Source organism: Leuresthes tenuis, unplaced genomic scaffold, assembly GCF_036924035.1.
Source record: "Leuresthes tenuis unplaced genomic scaffold, fLeuTen1.0.hap1 SCAF_6, whole genome shotgun sequence".
NCBI classification, from domain to species: Eukaryota; Metazoa; Chordata; class Actinopteri; order Atheriniformes; family Atherinopsidae; genus Leuresthes; species Leuresthes tenuis.
In genome coordinates, this window is record NW_027325360.1 from 16,856,726 (window position 1) to 16,879,423 (window position 22,698).

Below are 22,698 nucleotides of genomic sequence, written 5' to 3' on the forward strand. Positions count from 1 at the left end.
TAGACATTGTTTTCACGTCATCTGAGCTGATCAGTAACCTATTATGTGTGATCTTGCTGCCCCTTTTGAATGTAAGAGCCAGTACTGTCCAGTCCTGCAGATGAACATATTAAGTATCAAATGTCTTACTTAATTATTATTATTAATATTATGAATAATACAAATAATAATACAATTGTTATTTTACTTCTTGCCTATATAAATGGCGGAAGGAATAGTTATTTGTTTTCACTGAAGGTACATGGGAAATATCTGAAATGTTCACGTTAGAGAATCCCTCAGTTTATTTTAGACTCCTTGGTGGGTGGGGCTCTGACTCTGACCAATCAGAAACGTTTTAAAACAGGAACTTCCTGCTTCAGGCACAGGGGAGCAGTTTTTTGTCAGCTGGTTATTGGGGCTTGTAGCTACGTCAAACATCTATCAAGATAACAACAAGTTAACTTGGGCCGCTAATGGCCAACAGCAAACTTTTAACATGGTTGGACTGAGGACTCTGACTTCATGGCACGAAGTTGGCAAACTTTAACAGCCGGACCCAAACGCGTCTCTCAGCGCCGCAGGCAAGCCTCATGAAAGGAAGAGTTTTATTGTCCTAGCTTGCTGGCTAACGTTAGCTATTTGTCTGGAGAGTTACCGACATGGCTACCAGGGAGATGTCTCCACGGCACACTTACCGTCGCACGCCGGCCAGCATAAAGCAGGAGCAGGACGACGACTCGGACGCGGAGGAGACTAACCTGGGGCTGCGGAGGGCAGACGGGCTGGAGTCTCAGATCATCCACAGCGGACACTTCATGGTGTCGTCGCCGCACAGCGAGCACCCCCCGAAGAAGGGCTACGACTTCGACACTGTCAACAAACAGACCTGTCAGACTTATCATTTTGGTAAAGCGAGCACGTCGCACTTCTCCATCGACGCGTCCCTGACTAAACTGTTCGAGTGCATGACCCTTGCCTACAGGTAAGTTCTAACGCATTTGATTACTGTGCATTCACATGGGAACACCACTTTCACTTTGAACCCTCGTTTCAACGTTGAGCTCGTCGCGGTCAGGCATGTGACTGTGGGTACAGTGAAATTGCAGTCACGAGTCTCTCTCTTTTTCTAACTTACTGCTCGACCTGTCATTTCTTGTTGTCGGTTTATTATGCAAGTATCACCAACAAAATGTAGCCAACTTGCAAAGAAAAAAAAGAAGCTTCCTTTGTTCGCAGATGATATGATGCATGATTTTATCAGACTGTGTATTTGTGGAGGCTGTTTTAAACAGCTGGTGTTGTGTGGCAAATTCGTTTAGAGGTGTCCATTTTAGAGGCCCCAGTGTGAGGGATCTATTTAGGGAAAATCGTTGTGGGAAACAAAATTCTGATTGGCATCCATGCTTGATTCAATATACTGATAGATTACCCATTTTGGGACACAAACTGTTCAATTTAAGCAAGCTAGGGATTATCAGTATAGAGCCAAAAAAAAGCTTCAACATACCCTGTCAAAGTTAGGACATTGGCTCTCTCATGATAAATTGAGGGAGCTGAGTGAACACTGGAGGGTACAGATACAGTCCCGCCTTGTCACTTTTAAATAAAACCCTTATGGTATGCATGACATAACGTTTTTGCTGAGCTGACAGTTGCTGTCTCTGTCATTGTTCAGAGCAACTTTTTTTTGTATGTCATCATTCACACAAGGTAATGCAGGTCAAAGCTGCAGACAGCTTCACATTTACAGCCCCAGTTCCCAAAAGGCAAGGCAAGGCAATTTTATTTGTATAGCGCATTTCATACACAAGTGCAACTCAATGTGCTTTACATAGCAGGAAAATAAATGACAGAATAAAAGGATGAAAAGATAAAAATGTGCAAAGACACGTAAAACAAAGCAGGACAATAAAACCTCCTGTAACAGCCGGAACAAGATGGAATTAATAAAATGCTTTGGTAAGAAAAAAATGATAAGACAAGTAAAAAGGAGATAATAGACACTCAAGAGTATCTGTAACTCTAACCATTGACACCCATCATCACATTTCAAAGGCCTGACAAAACAAAAAAAAGTTTTGAGCCTTGATTTAAAAGTAGCAACATTTGGGGCACATCTAAATGTTTCAGAGTTTGTTCCAGAAATAAGCAGCACAATGTCTGAATGATGCTTTACCATTTTTTTGTCTTTGGACTATAAACCGTTAGCAGTCCCTTTACAGATGACCTAAGGGTTCTTCATGGTTGATAGGGAATAAGAAGATTTAGCTGGTATTTTGGGCCCAAACCATTTAGGGATTTGTAGACCAGCAAATTAATTTTAAATTAAATTCTCTCACACAGAGGGAGCCAGTGCAAAGATCTGAGAACTGGTGTGATGTGGTTGTATTTTGTTGTTTTTTGTGAGTACCTGTGCAGCTGCATTTTGAACATGCTGCAATTTTTGGATTGTTTTCTTTGGAAGGCCAGTGTAAAGCCCATTGCAGTAGTCTAGTCTACTCGAGATAAAAGCATGGACAAGTTTTTCCAGGTCTGGTTTAGATAGAAGGACTCTAATCCTTTCCATATTTTTGAAGTGGTAAAATGCTGACTTGGTTAGTGAATTAATCTGGTTTTCAAAGTGTAAGTCAGCATATAATATAACACCCAAGTTTCTGGCTTGGCTTGTAGTCTGTAGTGATAGGGTTTTCAGATAATCACTGACCTTGATTCTCTCATTTTTGATAGGACCAAAAACAATAACTTCTGTTTTGTTCTTGTTTAGCTGCAGGACATTGTGGGACATCCACTCATTTATCAGTGAGAAACAATGATAAAGGGAATCAATCGGGCTGTAGTCATCAGGAGAGAAGGGAATGTAAATTTGAGTATCATCCGCATAGGTATGGTAGTTGACATTGTTGTCTCGCAAGAGTTTTCCTAAGGGAAGCATGTAAAGGTTAAATAAGAGAGGACCAAGGACTGAACCTTGAGGAACTCCCAAAAAGTTGGGACGTGGTGAAAAATGTCAGTTAGAAACAGAATGCAATAATTATAAAAGCCCATGGGCTTTCATTTTATTCTTAACAGTGGAAAGTTTGGCATTTTTCTTATTTCAACAAAATGTTACATCTTGATCTTGATGCCAGCACGTCTCAAAACAGTTGGGACAGGGTCATGCATTTATCGTCCACTCCTCTTTTAACAGCCGTCTGTAAACAGTCTGTAAACTTGGCGCTGAACCTGGGCAGTCTCTCTCCTTTTTAGTCCGGAGGACACAGCTTCCACAGTTAAAAAATGAAAATAAATACATTTCAAGCATAGATTTGTCCAACCCGAGCGCAGTTTTTCCACTCTGCCTCGGTCCATTATAGATGAGCTTTGGTCCAGAAAAGACGGCAGTGTTTCAGGATCATGTTCACATCTGGCTTCCTCTTTGCATTGTAGAGCGTTAACCTGCGTTTGTGAATGGCACAGTGAACTTTGTTCACAGGCGGTTATTTCTGGGAATGTTCCTGTGCCCATTCAGTGATATCCGTGGGAGAATCGTTCCTTTTTTTTATTTTGATATAGCGCCACCCAATGGTCCAAAGATCATGGGCATCCAGTATTGATTTATGGCAGCGTCCTTTGCTCTCAGAAGTGTCTCCTGGTTCTGCAAATCTTTTGATGATTGTAGTGTTGTTTTGTGAATAAGATGGAGGATTATGAGATCTGATATTCATTACAGTTGTTTTTTTTGTTTTTTTTTTAAACTATTTTACTCTTTGTCAAAACTTTTTGGGAATTGGGAAAGAGATGCATGCACACAGGCATGAAAACGTTCACTGAGTTGCAGCGCTTGTGTGGATTGTGATGGTCAGATCCGGTACGGTTACAAGCAAACGACACTTGATATTATTTGAAGGAACTGGCATGATTTTTGGCACACACACACACACTTGGTAAATTACCACAAAATGGGAAAAAGGAGTCGAATAAAATCCAGTTAAATTAAAACTACCACAGTTTGCATTTTCGCACCACATGTGATCTACAGTTAAAGAAGAGCGATCACATGATGCTCAAATACATCTAACATCACAAACAGGGTTGAGCTAATCAATATTTTCTTCACCGCTCAAGCTGATCATATTTTTTTTTCCATAAGTCCTGATATTGTCAAGCCTGAAACATGTCAGATTATAGTGTAAAATTCCCAGAGCCCAAGTTTGTATTTTCAAATTGCCCGTTTCACCCAGTGGAGAATCCAAAGCCAGACAATATTAAATAAAGCGGATAAATCGGAAGAAGGTGGAGGTAAGAAATTGAGGTTCAAGTTACTCAAGTTTCTCTATTTACAGCTGTTGTGTCTGGTGTCGATGCTGGCATGCTGCTCTGAGGATTCCCTCTTTGCACCAAATTTAACTCACTGGGAGGACTATTAATAGAGCCGTTTCTGTTCTCTTGTCATTCATCCTGTAAAAAGATATGCGTGTTTATATAAGTAGAAAAAAACATTTCCACGTGACAAGAGCATTGCTGAACCTCAAAAGTGAAGCGTCTTCTTTTCTTGTCAGTGCACCAATGCACAGTATCGACCCATTTTAAGATCGTATTCGTCTCCAAAAGGCTCCCACAGTTTTACTCGTATGTACAGACGAGGGTGGGGGCAGAATGGAAAGAGGGAAACTGTTTATCACAATACAAAATACCATTTTGTATTGTGATAAACATTGTCCTGTCGGGGCCATTTTTCAAGCTCAATCTAGTCTCTTGCCCCTTTAAAATCAAGAAATGCACCAAAGCCACCTGAACAACGTTCTTGTGAAGCAACAAATGACCCATTCTGAAAATGTGACTGAAGTGCAAATGTAATTTATTCTTGTTTTAACATATTTTTGTCCCTAGGATCCAAATTTAGTTCAGCCAGCTGATGCAACAATCGGTCTTTAACTGTGCGACTCCTTTTAGGAAATGGTGCTGTTTTACAGATTAATGGATGCTTGCACAGTTGTATCGGGGTGACAGTTTATCAGGTTATCCACTGCATAGGTTGGTTTTCTCCTGGAAATCTGCAAAATCTCCAAAAATACCCGCGTTTGTAAGGGAGTTCTCAACATTATCCTTGGATATATATATATTTTTTTCTATGTTCATGTTCATTCAATTTTTTCTTCTTCAACGTGCAGCTGCCCTCATACATGCTCATTCCACTATGATCTTTCAGAGTCCATACATGCTGAGATGTTGGAGATTTGCTCAAGCAAATTAGCTTGTGTCCCCCATCACTCGAGAAACAATTGCACTGTTGGTTTTCTTTTGTCTTTGCAGTGGTAAGTTGGTGTCTCCCAAATGGAAAAACTTCAAAGGTCTGAAGCTGCTCTGGAGAGACAAGATCCGCCTTAACAACGCCATATGGAGAGCCTGGTATATGCAGTGTAAGAGTTCTACATTTATCTTGGATTTGGTATCCAGAGAGTTTGGGCTGTTTGGTTTTAGTATTTAATGAGAACTGACAGCACTTCTTTGAATCTTCATTTTGATATATTGATATTTTGATGAGTTGTGTTTTTAAGATTTCAGGCTTAACTTTCACTTCAGCGGTTCCCTCTGCATTTTTAATACAACATACAGTTAACGGCACTTGTAGAATTACCTCTGAGATCATGAACTAAGGAGTCGGCTTCTGTTTATTTAGGCTATCAAGATGAGTATTTTTACGCTTTGCAACTTTATTATAGCGGTTTATTTGTTGTGCCAGTGATTAATGGTAAATTTGATTCATGTCACCTAAATGAAGAAAAACCGGGTAAAGCTTCATAGGAGCTGAGCTATAACCGACGTAATGCAGTTGTTTCTGTGAGATGCCAAACATTTGAACTAAATGTGACTCGTGTGGGAGTGAATTAAGCTGTTTTCTCTACCCTCAGATGTGGAGAAAAGGGAGAATCCTGTGTGTCACTTTGTAACGCCCCTGGATGGACATATGGACTCTGATGTCCGTCCTGCAGAGGTAAAGATAGAAAACAGTCGTCCGTATGAGCTGAACTAACATTAACAGAGAATTTGTTGTTTCTCGAGACTCAAATCAACCTGCCAATCACTTTATGTCCAGTTTCCTGAAAGAATGACTTTAGTTTCCCTTGCTGCTTCCTTCCTTAGTGTGAGCTTAGTTCCTGTCTCTGTCTTTCTTTTGCAGGCCATTGCCACAGAGGGCAAAGGCTGGAAAAGAAGAATTGAAATTGTCATAAGAGAATACCACAAGTGGAGAACATACTTTAAGAAAAGGGTAAAGCATTGTTGAGTCTTCTATGAATATTCTAACATTTGTCAGGGGAATAACGGGGATTTTATGGCTCTAACCTTTTCCTTTTCTTTATTTTTTTTCTCTAAACATTGTTCATCTAATGCGGTGCACTCTCTTTTATAGCTGCAGAAGCACAAGGATGAGGACCTCTCAAGCTTACTTAAGGTATGCAAAACTGCATTATGCTCATCTCACCAGAGTGCCAATACTATTCATTCCTGCTTATGGGCAGCAGCATCCATTTAGCCAGATGTTAAAAGTGATTGAATAAATTATTTACGTACTTTATAAGACATAATCTGTGACAATGCAAACAAAGTGCATTTGACTGCTTGCACCTAATTTAGCTTTGCCAACAGTCATTATATAGCCCTTTTCAGACATGACCTGATTAACATTAAAAGCTTTATCAGGCTGTTAAAGCGACAACATTCAGACATTGGTCACTTTTCCGTCAATGTCTCTCAACCTTCATTCAGAACTGCCTGTGAAAGCGACAGGAAGAGCCAGCGTGTGCGTGCACGCTCAAAATTTGTCATTTTCGTAAGACTCTGCAGCACAACAAGTGAGATGTGACCTAGAAGTCTTTATTGAGTCACATTTTTTTCACAACGCATAGTATTGCCGTAAGAATGCAGTTGTTGTGTGGTGAATAGAGGCAGCTGAACATACCACATGTGTAAGCTTATTGAACAGTCTGTAGTCGTGGGAGAACGACATCTAAACAGCGTCACAGCTGTATGTCAGATGAGAAGCTCTCATGCCAACATGTTGTTTTGCAACAAACACCCAGCATTATGTTAAACATAACAGCAGTGGGCGGGAGCAGTGCAGGTGAGTCCATCCAAGTTGAAAAAAAAATACACGTCAGCCTGAATTGACTAAAAAAGCTCAGCACCATCCAGGCTCATCATAAGGCAAATTCACACATGACATTTAGACATTCAATAGTCGTCCAGTTGATTGAAAGCAGCGGATGTCTGAAAGGGGCTTATATGTAAACTTCCAGCAGTGTACTAACGTTTCACACACTCGCTAGAGTAAGGAAGCTTTTGCAGACAATGTTATATATGCATGTCAGTTTCATGTGACCTGCCATAAACGTAAAGCGGCTCAGCATCATTTATTTATGTATGTTCTTCCTGCACAACACAGGGCACATCACACTAATGCAGTTTTGTTTAAAATGCATAACGTTTTTCGATTTTCGAAAAAAGCTCCTGATCCATTTGCTGTTTGAAAACTGGGGCATTGCATGATACTCTGAATGGGCAGAAAGGGACATTTGAACATGATGACAGAAGGAGTTTACGCAGACCTGTGCATGTCCAGCATCCACAGCAGTCATTTGACATCTATTATCTGGGTTGTTACTGAGGGCGGAGCTTATTTCTGAATCTGTGCTCCAGCACTTGTCTGGATTGAAATCAGTTTTGTTTTAAAACTGCTTTAAAGTGAAACTGTTTTATTGTTGATTGAACCTTCTACAGCTTCTGCATCTGTTGCAGGATCCTTTGTTGATGTTGTTATAGAATATATTTATTTATGATTACAGCTACGTTTATGGGATTGTTAAGTTGCTAAATGATTGAAAAATAAATTTGGGACCAGTCAAATGTTTTGCTGTCACATGTAGATAAGGAAGTATTTATCAGGTCAATCCATGAACTGTGTTAATGCCACTGCTTTTTGGCTTTGCGCAGCACTGCATGCCTGTGTGACATTAACTGGCTTGGTCGTTGCATTTTGAATACTCAAAGGGACCAGAGGAGCAGTTATTGCTGTTTGGGGAAGTCTCTCCAGACATGCTCCGTGTCTCCTTTTATCAGGATGAAGAGGCTGCTGCACGCCGTGTGAGTCGACGGTATAATGAAACGCCCGCCCCTATGGAGATGGACCCCCTCTTTGACATGGATGTTCTGATGTCTGAGTTCTCAGACACATTGTTCTCTACGCTGGCCTCGCATCAACCCATTGCCTGGCCCAATCCAAGAGAAATTGGTGAGAAATGCATGTGGTTTCTTTTGTATGACCTGTATTATCCTATATATTTAGTACTTTGTAAGTACTTTAGTACTTGCATTTAGATTTTAGCTAAAATGAAATCCTATTTTTACCTTTGCTCATAGTCTTTTCTACATTTGAGTTTGTTATGAAACCTCCCTGAATGATGCAGCTTCTGAATGTGAGTGTTGGCTTGAGGCTGAATCTCAGCAATGTTTTATGTTATCTATCAGTTAATTAAGGGTTCCCCCCCCTTCTTCTGCCTCCACCCTCCACAGCTCATGCAGGGAACGCGGACATGATCCAGCCGGGACTGATCCCCTTACAGCCCAACCTCGACTTCATGGACTCCTTTGATCCACTTCAAGGTAGCAGTAAGCACCACCCATAACCAAAGTAGCAGTACACTCAGACTAATAGAGCACACTGTATAGGAATCAAGCCCACATATTCTGGTAACGCTGCTAGAGCATTCGGCTTAGCCTAACACAAAAGGTAGTGTGGTTTTACTAACCTCTAGCTAACATAGAGACTCTTGTTCCAGACTTATTTCACAGCCTCCGTCAGCCCGCCTTCCCCTCTGTTTCCCCCACTGCATCATCTGTTGCCCCTCTACCCAGCAGCAGCTCTCAGTCACAGGTAAACGCCGACCCAAGGCTCAGCCCCTAACACACTCCACCATGACACTTTGTGCACGGACATCTATTCCTTGAATAGATGTAAGATTTATGGTCAACTTTTGAGGGTGATCTGTGTTAATATCGTTACACACATAACAAAATATCGCTAAGTTTTTATTAATAACTAGCTAAATATTTGGGGTCTCTGTCATGCTTTCCTCCTCCTTTCCTTCCTGAAAGCACTTCATGCAGATATTATTTGGTGAAAGATATTAGAGTAGCTTTTCATCCTTGACCCTTTTTACAGCTGAACATGTTGTAATTCTCTACAAGGGATGTGTTTCCCTACATTTGATATGGATTGGTTTGTACAAAGGTGTGCATCTGACATTTGCATGAAAGAGAGAAAGGAATAAACTTCTTGATTTTGTTACCACTATGATAAAAGTATCATGGCATTCCTATCCGCAGTACCTCTGATCTCTCTCATTATCTCCACAAATACTTAAGTGTCTATATTTGTATGACGCATTCTCTTCCCCCCCCATCTCTTCAATTTTCTTAAGTCACATTATTTTTGCAGTATCCTCTGTTTAAGTTTTGACGCTTTTTGATTCTCCCGACGGAGTTTGTCAATAAAGAAATGTGCTTATGAAGCCTGTTTCAGAAGGTATTGTCCATATTCTGTGAGAGTCTCCTGTCACCACCTTCCCCTGCTATAGCAGTCACTTCAAGAAAGACTCAAATTTACTGAAATGCTGCTCAGTCACAGCTGTTGATATTAATCTGCAGGGTCAGGATCTACCACTGAGTAAGGCAACCAGCTTACTGTTATAACCTTAACCAGCACCAGTCGGAGAGTTTCCAACTAACATGAACATAATTGTAACTGCGTCTCTTCTGTTTATTTTGGACTTTTGAAAAAAGTTCTAAACGGATTTGTTTCCTTTCCTTTTTTTCACCCCCCACCAGGTCCAGTTATTGTCCTCCTTGCAGCTTTCAGCAAACCAAATCAGCCCCGCTGGCCCCCTGCCCATCGCCTCTGCCATAGCCAGTCAGACCAGTCAGACAGGTGGTGGAGCTGCTTATGTACAGAACTATATGCCCCTGTTTTCTGGCCAGGTGGAGCCCGACAATCAGTCAGTAGTTACGTCTATATCTCAGTCATTATCCCACGATCCTCTGGTACAGTGCCTTCAAGGTCAGAACCTGGGCTCAGCAGCACCCATGGTTCCCAGATCTTTGGACAACACCTCGGGGCTGGACGAGACCGTAGCTCCCGCTGTGATTACAGACACAGCCCCCTCAACCATCACACCCAGCGACACAGCCAACACCTTCAGCCACATCTCGGACTATAGCTCTATATCCACACAATCGCAACCCCCTCCGTCTCAACTTCAAGCCCTGGCGCCAGGTCCTGCCGCTCCCCTTCAGCACCCTCTGGCTTTCGCCCTGCCTCGCCCTTTTCAGTCCAACAGTACCAACAAAGTCCGCTCGGTGCAAAGAATCGCTCCTGCAAACACGTCTTCTTCTTCCCACCTCATCCTTACAGGTCAGTGGTTTCTTATCAGCGTGCTCTGTTTTTGTATTTGATTGTCGATTTGGGAGTAGAAATGTATCACTTTAACTTGGTTACCATCAGATGGCGCCCAAACCTTTCCATTTCAGTCAAATTAGTTTACTGTGATGCTGTAACACAGGCATACGTAGATGCATTTAGTCCCTGAAGCAAGCTGTGCAGTGTTGGGACGTTTTAATGGATAAAGAAAAGATCATTGATATTTCTTTACCAAGACAAGACCTTTATTTTTTTTTAAAGAATTTGCAAGATTCCTTTTCCAGATGTTTGCACTATTTAGTCTTAAACCTGTTTAAGGTTACATTTCTCACAGAGCTTACTTTTTTTATGTAAATGAAAAACCATTATGTCAAAAATGATAACTCAGTTATTCTTATTTTTATGTGTCTCCACAGCACCTTTCTCAGGCCATGCCAATGCTGTGATTGTTACACCCACACCCCTGAAAGCAGATGTGGTCCCTACTAACACCAACGTGGTCATCACTCCCTCTCATCTTGGCGCAGTATGGTTTCATTTTATCTTTCCTTTTAGTCAAAAGTTGAACAGTGGCAAGACTGAAATTCACCTCTCTGAAAATAGTGACAGTTACAAAATAAAGGTATACATTTATTTATATTTTCTTTATTCCAGTGGTTCATGACTCACATTTGGCATCTTTTCCCGTATCTCAGGCCCCTGGATTTCACGTATTACCTCAGACTCCGTCTCCCAAGCCAATTGCCCCTAAAGAGAAGTCTTATTCTTCTGGCCGCAAAAATGAGAAAGCTTCCTCTGGTGTCGGTGAGAATTCGCTCAGACGACAAAGCTCCTGAAGACTCCAAGCCAGCTACTTCCTAAAAAGCACTCATGTTTTTTTTTTTTGTTTTTTTTTTTCTGTTCAGGTCACAGTCAACCTTGTTCCAGTCGAGGATCGCCTTGTGCGTTAGATCAAGTTCCCAGTCCCCAGTCAATAATCAGCGGTACCAGTACACCTTTGGTGAAGAATGAGCACAATCAGGTTTGTGTGTGTTCAGGGCCCCTTCAGTTTTTACAGGTTGGGCTGATTCGTTAAAGAAAAATGCAATGCCACTCTTTTGCATCGGTTTCCCTCTGTGACGTATGAAACACTCAGCAATACCTTTTTTATTTAATATTTTCACTGCTTTCTTGTGACAGAGCCGGAGGACAATGCACATATCTGCTGAACAAAAGAGACGATCAAACATAAATATTGGCTTTAAGACACTCTGTAACCTGGTTCCCACTTTAAAGTCACAATCAAATGTAAGTTTAAGAGTCAAATCCGACGGAACAGATTCTGCACACATACAGTGTACACTTGTAATATTTTTTGTGCTATCGTTTGTTAACTTTGTGCCTTCAGATAACTAATGCAGTGACGCTGCAGAAGACGGTGGAGCACATTGGGAAGCTTCAGCTGGAGAGGCAGCAGATACAGGAAGAAGTCAGGAGACTACGGGAGGAGATTGAGGAGCTCAACACTTCCATTAAGTATGTTCAAACACTGCATGCATCCCACCCCTTTGACCATGACACTTAACAATTTAACCACCACTTTCTGTCTCCTCTCACTGCTTAACAACAGCTTGTGTCAGGAACAGCTGCCCGCGACGGGTGTGCCTATGAGACGGAATCGCTTAGACCACATGCAAGAGAAATTCAGTGAATACGTAAAGAACCGTACTCTTCAGAACTGGAAGTTCTGGATTGTATCCTTTTGAATTTAATCAATTTTACACACTGCGCTGCTTATTGACAATCAGGAGTAATGTGAGATTCTCATGCGTCATCCCTCCTGAGGAAATCCAAGATACAGTTGGTTTATTCCAGGTAGAATAATAATATATTCTGTCTATTGTCATATCAAGTAAAGTCGACCAACAAAGAATATACTAGTTTTTATCGGAGGGCTGCTGCATCCTTTGCAACTCTGGAAGGGACCATCTCCACACACATGGGGAAGTCCATCACTGTTATGTCTGTAGCCATCATAGACACCCCCCATGTGTTTATCACTGTTGTTACAGCTTTAACAAAAGATGGAACATATAATCAGTGATGTTGCCTGTGGTCATTGGGTCTTTGGAACATCAAAGACCTAAAAAGTAGTGTCTGTGTTCTCTGAGCAGTGGTTACTGTTCCCACTTCTAGCACTTTTGTGCTTTCCTGCCCAAACCTTGAACACTTCTCATGTGGAAGTCAATGACCAGGCTAAGACATCCTCCATCTGTTCCTCTCATGTTTATATGAGCTCTTGTGGCTATAGACATCACCGCAATGTCAGCCCTTGGGGGTTGTCTTCTGTACATGCTGATGTAACTTAAACCGCTCATTGCTGCCACTCCTGTGTTGCTCTTCTGTGTTTTAATATCATCAGCTTCTCTTTAGAGACCCTGACATGAATAACTTTGTTGGAAAATGTGTGCCTCCCATTCCTGCTCCTTCCTGGAGTTGAAGTGGAGCTGTGTGTCTGTTCGTTAGTGTTCTCCATTTCTTTCTGGTCTCGACTTCTTCCCCAGCCCCAGAGACTCCGCGGTCACCTGACTGTAAAATTCTAGTAGCTCACACAAAACCTGAAATTCCCCTTTGAAGCCTCTCAGGTGTTTCCATAGTGGGCAGTACTGCTAAATGTCAGCACTCTGACTGTCACTACTGACTTAAGTACTTAAATATTTTACAGACAGTTCTTTTGCATATTTCTTTTAATTCATAAAGTTTGATAGGTTATGAACATTTTTTAGACCACAAATTCAGGCAGGAAGCAGTAAACCAAAGGCCACAAACACATAAAATTGAGTTTTTGATACTGCGCCATCGGATCGATTAGGGCTGCGTAGATTTCACTCTCTTCTTCAGTTTTTCCCTTTACTCTAATGCATTTAGTTCAGCATCATTATCAAGCCTCTCTTTGAGTCATTCAATGGGATGGTGTCGACTACAAGCAGAGCAGAGCTGTATCAGACTACGCTGCAGTGGCTCGAACGTCATTGCTCCCTTCCTGCACTCAGACCCAGTAAGTGAAAGAAGACCTCTCTGAAAAACACACACACACACACACACACACACACACACTGTCATGAAAATGTTATCAGCCCATCTGCTCCATGTGAGTAACAGAAAAGATCAGCAGTTGTGGATCATTTGCTGGTGTGATGGGAAGTCTTTTCCATTGCTGGGTGTCTAATTTTATATATTTTGTCACATCTGTTACTATCTCTGTTTGCATTTTCCTACATGTCCAGTAACCGTGGCATGACAGGAAGTTGTGTTTTCTGGATATAGATTAAATCGCTTTAGTCACAATGATCATACTTAATAAGAAACTGGGGGTTTTTTCACCTCCCACCTGGTCAAAACATCATGCTTTTATTCCTAAATTTGACTTTATCATTTACACTTTATCACTGATAATAAAATGTGACATTGAAAGCTTTGTGTCATCCAGTCAAGTCTAATTTTGCTGTTTATGTGATAAGAATCAAGTGCATCACTCACTCTTAAAAGTCCTTGACTAATGGGGCTCCCCTCTCAAATTTAAATATTCAAATGTGACAAAAGGTCAAGTAGAGTCAGTACAGGAGGTTGCGCTGATTATTTATTTATTTAAAAAAAAAAAAAAAAAGATTTTGTTGGGTTGTCCCGTGTAATTTAGTTTAGATAGTAATCGCATTTGCACTCAACATTGTTTCAGTGACCACAGAGTTTTCTAACATGAGTCACAGAGAGTACAAAGTTAATTTTGTTGCAAAGGATTTCTACCTTTGGTGTTTTCAAAATGAATTTATTGCCTTTGAAACCGAGTCAAATCAATAGAATAATCAGGAAGTGATTCACTTTTGAATAATTTCTCATTTCATGCTGCGTGTTATTTAAAGACGGTTCACAATTTTACAGAAAGAAAGGATCTCTGAGTTTTATATCGAAACACACTAAGAAAAAAGCAACCAAAAAGGGAAAAAAAGGTGCGATTTGAAAGTTGTCCTTCCTTTCTACAGAGAATTGTAGTTCTTCTGCTTTGTTTTACAGCCCACAGCTCCATTGTGTCGTCTCACTGTTCTTAGCGAGCCTGCTTTCTGTGAGAGGAGGAAGCTGTTTTCAGATAAAGGAGAAAAATAAATGATAAACATTAACGTGCCACCACATGCAGTCTTCCACCCTGATCTGTTGCAAGCGTCGGCCTTAGAAAAAGGGTGGTGGTGATAGAGAGCATTAAAGATTTTATGAAAAAGATTGTAACCTGCTAAACGGCAGCTCCAGGAATCAAGCAGTGACGTATACATCAAAACGGTTTTCTTCAAAATGCTGTGTCAGGTTACGGTTACTAATGGTGTTTCACTGTTTGTTTTCCAGTGGTGCTGAGTACGCTGCGTCAGCTGAGCACCACCACGTCCATTCTAAGTGATCCTTCCCGGCTTCCTGAAGAAGCCATTCAGGCCGTCACTCACCCAGATGTGTAGTCATGCTCTCCGGAAGAGTGGAGCTCACCCAAAAGCCACCTGAGTTCGTTTTCTTCCCTTGTTTTCCTGTAAGACATTCATCAAGGTCTTCCTCTGATCCGAAAAGTCCCAGAGAAATCAGTGAACTGACAGATGTTTCCTGGGACTGGATTGATGTTTAATCTGAATGTAGGATATTTGTACATTTGGTCTGTTGTACGCTGATTGATGGGAATGATGCAGTAACTACTACAACCTTCACCTAACTTGAGGTGAAGAGCCTCGAAATACTTTGTTGGAAGCCGGTACTTGTGGTTTACTTCTTGAACAACATTATAGATTTAGTAAAAAAAAAAAAAAAAAGCCATTTCTATTTTAGAAAAACAACAACATAGCATTTGGGGGAAAAAAAATAAAGGGACATACTCTGTGAATGTTATTTGCATTGTCACTAAGAATCATAGCATTAAGGATATTATGCATTTTCACGAGGAGATGAGATTAATGTGGAATTATTCTTGTACAAGATGAACGCTTAGTTTCTCCGGAGGCTCTCCAAGAAAGACCTCGCAGCAGAATGTAGGAGATCACTCAAGACTCGGTTGCTCGTGGGCCGGTCTGTGCCTAATCAGCACAACATGAGTGAGAGTTTCTTTAATTTTCCATCCATCATTTACTCAGGTGAATGTGACATTACCAGTTAACACTAGATGTTTCCTGGCGCTTCTCCGTCCTCGCCACATTTCCACATCGTCCATGCCTTTTGCGCATTCTGCACATTTCACATAGTCCGACTGCAAATTACACAAAGTTAGCAGTTCTCTTTGATATGTTGCACACATGGACTTGTCGGGGCATGTCACCGCATGATGGAGTGTTATTATTTACAGCCCTCATAGGGATCATAACTGACAGTACAAAGCCATACAGGCTATACTTTTATGTTCTATATTTACATGTACAGTGTTGCAAGATCTCCTCTTCATAAGTGGTCTTTTCTGTTCTTTGTTGGTCACTCAGGGCTACACTATTGTGTGAGACTATTGTCCATCTGAACACATCAGGTGAGGATGCTTTGCAGCAGGAAGACTCATGGTTTATAAGGGCACAGTTTGCTTTCCATGGATTGATTACCCATGTTTTTTTTTTCTGCCCTTGGTTACACCATCGTGCTGACAACAGACACAGAGGAAGAAGAATACTCTTCCGCGTGGAAACTCAGCACTAAAGGGCTAGCCTAAAGCCATATCCAAGAGGTGTTTACTCATCCAAACAGCTCATTTGTTTCTTCACAGACATACTATCTGATGGATTGCTCTGGTCTGTTGACAGCTCGAGAATAAAAGCCACACAGATGTAGCTGTCACATCTGGTATACATCAGCTGCTTCATCAAAGTGTCCATCCCTGTAATCGCTGCAGGGTGATGTCTTTTATGTTTTTTGTTTGTTTGTTTTGTGACTCAGCACTCCTCAGGCAGATATGGATTTTACGACACATTTTTTTCTTATTTTTTTTCCTCTGCAAAACTTTAGTTTTCAGTTGAAAGTTTTGTTTTTTTATTTTATGAACATGCAGCTTTTTAGGGTGTCGTCTTTTATTGAGGATTGCAGGTGTCTTTTACTGTTTTAATGAGAGATTTTGTTTGTTGTTATTTTCCACCAGGTTATTAACCTGTTAAATGGACAAAACACAAAGCAGAGATCAAAATTCTTTTTATATTATTCTTTTTTTTTTACAGTGTGCAATTTTGCATCACATTTAGTGTTGCAAGTCAAATATTAAAAGTTCCCATGAAACGATGAGCAGTGTGCTGTTAGTTTCTGCACAACTGGTTTCAAAGCAGAACCTAAAGGCATTTTCTGATTGGTTAGTTTCAGTGGTCTGATCAGGGACCACCTGATCATTTGAATTGGCTCAACTAAAATGCATCATTGGAGGTGTTTGAATCATGCACAAAAAAAATTATCCATTTAATGGAATTATTAAATATTGATAATTCATTAGTACCACTACAGGAAACTACAGTTTTATGATTTTCAGGGCAGATGTGAGTTTATCCTGGACACATTATTTAAGATTTACAAAACACTCCAACCTTGATTTCACGGGAACTTTAAAAGCGTGCCTGCACCCTGAAATAACTTCTTTTTTTTTTTCTTTTTTAAGAAAACAAATAAATGCTCCTCTGAACGCAGCTGTTGTTGTTTGTAAATGATTGTGATTTTCTTCGTTGTGATCGTTTCCTCCTTCTCTTTTTATGAAAGAAGCACAAAGAGGCAACAGTGTTCCCCTTTAGCTCATTTGATTTTTATTGGGCCTTTTCCCTCCCACATCTAGGTTGGGTTTCCCATTTTTTGTTTGCCATTTCTGTGAAAGAGCCTTTGCTTTATTCACGGTGTACAGTATATCTCTGCAGATTGGATCTGCATTTGTTCTCCCAATATTTCTGTATGATATTTTGTTTGTTTAAAGAAAAAAAAAGACAAAAACGCTTTTTCTTATGCTGTGTATGAGTGTTCTCTGGGTTCTCAGATGCAACATGTGTTAAGATGCCTTAAATGATTCTGTATCACAATAAAAACAAGAAAATGAACGTACAAGCTCATGGTTTTATATTCTGGATTTATAAATATTTAACTTCAAATAAATATCCAATGTTTAGTGCATTTAAAAAACAAAAAAAACTTTCAGTACAAATACTTCATCCTGAAAAACGGCTACCAAAAAAAAGAATAACTCAATAACTTACGGCTGTCAAAAAAATAAATACAACATGTAAATTACCACTGAGATCAGATCTTTGCATTACTAAGCCGTTCGTCCACAAGCTGCAGCAGACATTTGGCATGAACATAATCGTAGAGGTTCTCCTCAAAGGTGGGCAGCTTGCAGGTCACGGGGACAGTCCGGTTGCCCTGCTGCTGCTCCAGATCCTGAAGGTACTGGCTGCTTGTATTAAGGTGCTCTGACAGCTCAGGGATGCGCTCGGAGAGCGCTCGCATGTAGCAGCGGAAGGTGGAGAGATGATGCGCTGTGAGGGGATGCTGCTCCGGGCCGAACTGCTCCTTCACCTTCAGGGACGCGCAGGGTATGTCGGGTAACAGTTCAGGGTCAGTCTGCAGGAGACGAACAGTGAGTTGTAGAAGAAATAATGAGGTAATTGAGATGTTATGTTTCTTATCTTTCTGCGTCATGTGACTACTCAATTGGAGAGGGAGTTAACAATGCTGGAGCAACAATTTCTGTAGTTTTTTTTTTTTTAATGAGAGCAATCTCACCATCTTTGCCTCTTATCTTGCCTTTACATCACGATAAATAATTTTAAAAATCGGGGAAATCAGCAGATAAGCACGTTTGGAGACGTTTGTTTAATAATTAAATAATAATTGAATTATTGCGCACAGTTTCTGTCGCTTAAACTCAAGAGCACTTGTGTCTATGTTCCTGGAGAAATTGTTAAACTGATATAGATATAACATGCCTAACGCCAATGAAGGCACCATTAAGCAACAGTATTCTGACTGCAATCATTTAATTAGAAGGAAGTGCACTTTTTTCACAGTAACAGTTTTGGTACTTAAATGATGCTCTTGAAAAAAAATAAGTGCATGAAAAAGTTTACACAGCATTTAAATTAATATACACACGAGCTCCTGTGAGTAGTAATTGGATTTGTTTAAGCATCAAAAACCCTTACGAGGTGGTCCAGCGCCCTCCGTATCTCCACCAGGGTCATGTTGATGGTTGCGTAAGAGGCCGCATCCCTTGCTCCTCTCTCCACAGGCCGGCAGAGTGCTTGCGTAATGGCCAGGAAGATAAGGACGACAGCAGTAACTTCAAAAAGCAAATAAAATGGATTAATCAGATTTGAAAGCGAACATGTATTGAGAGAGAGAGAGGGTTGAGCTGCAGCCACAGTCGGAGACTTTCAATGTTGCGCAACTTTTCCCTGGTTTAAGAAAAAGAAAAGACGCCACGGGAGAGTGAAGCGCACTGAAAGATGCTTACCACCGCGAAAAACCATTTCTACAGGAGGCTTCAGTAAACAGCAAGCTCTGCTCTGATGTGACACTCTCTGTCCCCCATCTTTTGAGGGTCACTTTTATCCCCACTCTTTAGATAAAAATCAACATTTGAAAACTTTCCTGTGCTGTCACAGAAATAACCGAAAGTGTGGGATTCAAATTTACTTCATGGGGTTTCCCTGGAGTATGTTGAGTAAAAACTAGAACTGAGAGGAATCTATGAATCACCTTGATAATTATTAAATATTAATAGTAATAATACTAATTGATAATTACTTAATGATTGCTATAATCACTGTTATAGGGCTTGCTTTATTTCTGTGTCTGATATGAAGCAAATATGTTGCCCAGAGACAGAAAGTTGATCAAGTAGACATATAGGTTAATAAATTAGAGGGAGGGGATGTTTGTTATCTATGTTGGGTCTGAAAACATGGATCCCTCTAAGAGTGCGAGGTACAGCAGTTATGGGTCAAGGGTAGAACAGCAGTCCCACCTTTCCCTATAATCGAAGTGCCAGGTGCTGCCTTAACAACCAGTCCAAATGAGTGTAGAAATATGTTGGAAACCCAAGGCTGATCCACAGGAGCTCCATCTCCAAATTTAACAGGGCATAAATATTCCGTTGGCTGACATCCAAGCACACCACAGGAAATCTGAGGGTGTCCATGCCATGATGAAACAGAACTATTTTGGTGACACATGGCAAACCTAGAAGCAAAAGGGTTTTAATGTGGTGGCAGATTGTGGTATATTTCCCTTACTATTGGATTAAAAGGGAATTTATTGAAGAGTGACATGGACGAGTCGGTGCCAATAAATCTTGTGGTTACATTTTTTGTTTTTAATTTGACATTTGTGTCTTTATTTCTTAGAGCAGGGTATCAAACTCAAATACACAACGGGCCAAAGTTAAAAACCTGGACAAAGTTGTGGGCCAGACTTAATATTTATTGAAAAAAATTACGTTTTTCCTTCTCTTCAGACATAAGGATGAACCTTTTCATATGGAAACATACTTAAGTTTTGCTTAAACATTGAATCTGGAGCAAAGCTTAATACTATGAACACATGTGAAATCAAATGTCAAATAAAAGACACATCTTTCTTGAATATTTTCTGAGAGAGGAGTTGAAGAAGCCATTTACGGTAAGAGGGGAAAAAATAACTTTAAACTGAGGAGGTAGAATTGAAGAAATTCGGATAAGAGGTGAAACGTCTTCACAAACCAAGACAAGAAGTTCAGTTGCCTTCATTCAAGGACTAGTGTGACCTGAATCTCCATCAACAACATATAGCTTACGACTTGGTTTTAAAGTTAAGCTTAGATTCAGGTTTGGGTCATCGGGGACAGGGTTTGACATTCATTGATTGTGGTTTAAGTGTTGGAGTGAACGGTGTCAATCAGAAGTGAAGACCCCTTGCTGCATGTGTGCGTGTGTGTGTGTGTGTGTGTGTGTGTGTGTGTGAAATCAAAGTGCAGAATGAAACAAAAGCTGTCTGCTTTGAAGTGATCATTTTATTTTTGCAGTTGTAAATCTTATGTCACTCATGTCAAAGGCTACAGCTTTCAGTCAGAATAGAAATATGCATAAATATAGAGACTCTGCCCAGCAAACGAATAAATACATAAATTAAAGCAAAAACTAACTACCATGCTGTTGTCCTAAGTGTACTGAAGATTATATGTGACAGGATATCTTCTCTGTGAAAGCTTCCATCCATTTTCTGGCAAAGTGAATTATTCGGAAGCCAGCTTCTTTCTGAGCATATACACTGAAAATACTTAAATGTCTATGGCATATTGTTGACTCAACAGTTACATTGTAATATTTGCTTAAGATGTCTATGGGAGTTTGAAATATCCCTCCATCGGTGATGTTCAGAGAATTGTTCAGACACTGCACGATGCCCGGCAGGTGCCTTTCGAGGTAGTCTTTGATGGCACACATGGAGTGTTGGATCTCTTCTGTGGTGTTTCCCACAGGAAAAGTTATTCCATCAAGTGTCTCGATACATCCTAGCTCTTGTGTTTTTGAATTGTTTCTCCAGTATTGCTGGCATTCTTGCGGTTCGTCGTTGCTGAAAACGTGCTTGATCTGTAGAGGAAGTGTAAGAATTGATCAAAAAGGCAGTGCTGAAGGCAACTCTTTTTTTCTTTTACAAATTATGGATTAAAAGGTTTCCTCTAGCTACAGTGAGAAGGAAGTATGTCTTTATGCTGTGGAACATTAGTTTTTTTTTATCCCAACACATGCATTACATGAAGTTACAGTATGCTTACTTACATAATTATCTTCTGCTATCTTTAGTTCACACAAAGCTAAACCAAATTTCCTCATCTGGTCTCCAGCCATAGAGGAGATGTTCATCATTGTGAGGATGAAAAACAGGAGCTCTGCAAACATTTAAACGTAAAATATATGATGCTGTCGTCTGCATAGAAAGTCACATACATTCATACTGAAATATAACTGGAAATAAAAATGGCCAAATCAAAATGTAAGATTATTCTACAAAACAAGAGCGTGTAGTGTTAAGGAAGTAAAAAGTTGGTAAAGTTATTCTACAAAATTCATGACACTCTTATTTTCTTTCAGATCAATTATCAATGGAAACTGTTTGGCAAAGTCATGTAACAATAAATCAAAACCAGCTTACCTTTACTCAGACACATGGTTGGATTGTTTCTGTCTGCTGTTGACTATAATCATCCTGAACTGCCACATAATGTTTATATAGCCTATTGTAATGTGGAGTTTTTTTTTAATTTTCTTATCAGTGACGACTGTTGTGGCATTATCACTGGAAAAATCTATTTTTTCTGTGAAGTTGAAGCTGAGCAGGGCGCTGCTCACCACAGTGATTTATCTCATGGAGGAGACGCAAGGTGTCACAGACTTTTCTAAGATAAGATTGGTACGGCTCCAGTCTGGTCTAACCCAACTTTAGTTGTTTTAAAACACTAAGTTGCCATCGTTCACAATTATTCCTATTTCTGTAAACCCATGAAAACTATAGAAATGCCCAAATTTTGGCTTTCAAATTCATCCATCCATCCATTTTCTATACCCGCTTAATCCGTCGGTCGGGTTGCGGGGGGTTGGAGTCTATGCCAGCGGTCATCGGGTGAGAGGTGGGGTTCACCCTGGACAGGCCGCCAGTCCATCACAGAGCTTTCAAATCATATTTAAAAAATGCACCAGATATGGTAATGAATTTCCGAGAAAGACAAATCCCATAATAAAGGTAGTGGTTTCTGTTCTTTCTACCTCTATCTCAATATACTTCATTTAGATAACACACCACGTAATGTAGGAGTTTTCCATTCACACTGAAGACTCATAGATGGCAACCAGAGGTAAAATTTGATTGTTTGATTTATTAAGTATTGGCACACATTGATTCCATTTTTCCTGTTTTATGTTATTTGAAATCGTCATTGACTCATTCAGTCTCTCAGCCCCAACAATGTTGCAAAAATTAGCATGCCTACCATGTAAAATTGTCAGTCTGAGCCTTTTCATAGATATAAAACTTTAAAGTCCAAATCCTGAGCAGTATGACTTTCAAAGCATTGACAATGTAAAAAAAAAAACAAGTGGTTGTGAATAGTATCATGGAAGGTTTCCTTGAATCTGAGGAGAATTAAGTTGTGTTGTGTCAAGTGTTGTGATGTAGTACCAACACCAACGCAATGTGTGTGCGTTGTGCATGGAGCAGACAAATTAAGTTACTGAGGAAAAATCCAATGAAACGCACAGTCAAAAACACCC

General features: G+C 40.3%; 1 protein-coding gene across 3 annotated transcripts; it reads left to right on the forward strand.

The window, feature by feature from the left end:
* The first annotated feature begins 372 nt into the window (after positions 1-372).
* On the forward strand, positions 373-17,361 carry mlxip (MLX interacting protein). Of its 3 annotated transcripts, XR_011916404.1 has the most exons (18): positions 373-964; positions 5,275-5,381; positions 5,874-5,956; positions 6,143-6,232; positions 6,374-6,415; positions 8,011-8,251; positions 8,533-8,622; positions 8,799-8,893; positions 9,847-10,429; positions 10,852-10,961; positions 11,131-11,239; positions 11,341-11,456; positions 11,615-11,722; positions 11,823-11,950; positions 12,045-12,168; positions 13,343-13,472; positions 14,810-15,959; positions 16,078-17,361. XR_011916404.1 is itself a non-coding variant. In XM_072387852.1 (17 exons), the coding sequence occupies exons 1-17, from the start codon at positions 642-644 to the stop codon at positions 14,914-14,916; spliced, it is 2,586 nt and encodes an 861-aa protein (XP_072243953.1). In that variant the 5' UTR covers positions 373-641; the 3' UTR covers positions 14,917-17,361. The 3 variants fall into 3 exon arrangements, 2 of the variants coding, with proteins under 2 accessions (XP_072243953.1, XP_072243954.1); XM_072387852.1 differs by having other exon boundaries at positions 14,810-17,361; XM_072387853.1 differs by having other exon boundaries at positions 8,080-8,251; positions 14,810-17,361.
* Positions 17,362-22,698: the final 5,337 nt, after the last annotated feature.

Coding starts and splice junctions, on each gene's coding strand:
- mlxip (XM_072387852.1), top strand. CDS start 642: ATGGCTACCAGGGAGATGTCTCCACGGCACACTTACCGTCGCACGCCG. Junction 5,382..5,873: donor GAGAGCCTGGTATATGCAGT/GTAAGAGTTCTA, acceptor CTCTACCCTCAG/ATGTGGAGAAAAGGGAGAAT. Junction 11,240..11,340: donor GAAAGCTTCCTCTGGTGTCG/GTGAGAATTCGC, acceptor TTTTCTGTTCAG/GTCACAGTCAACCTTGTTCC.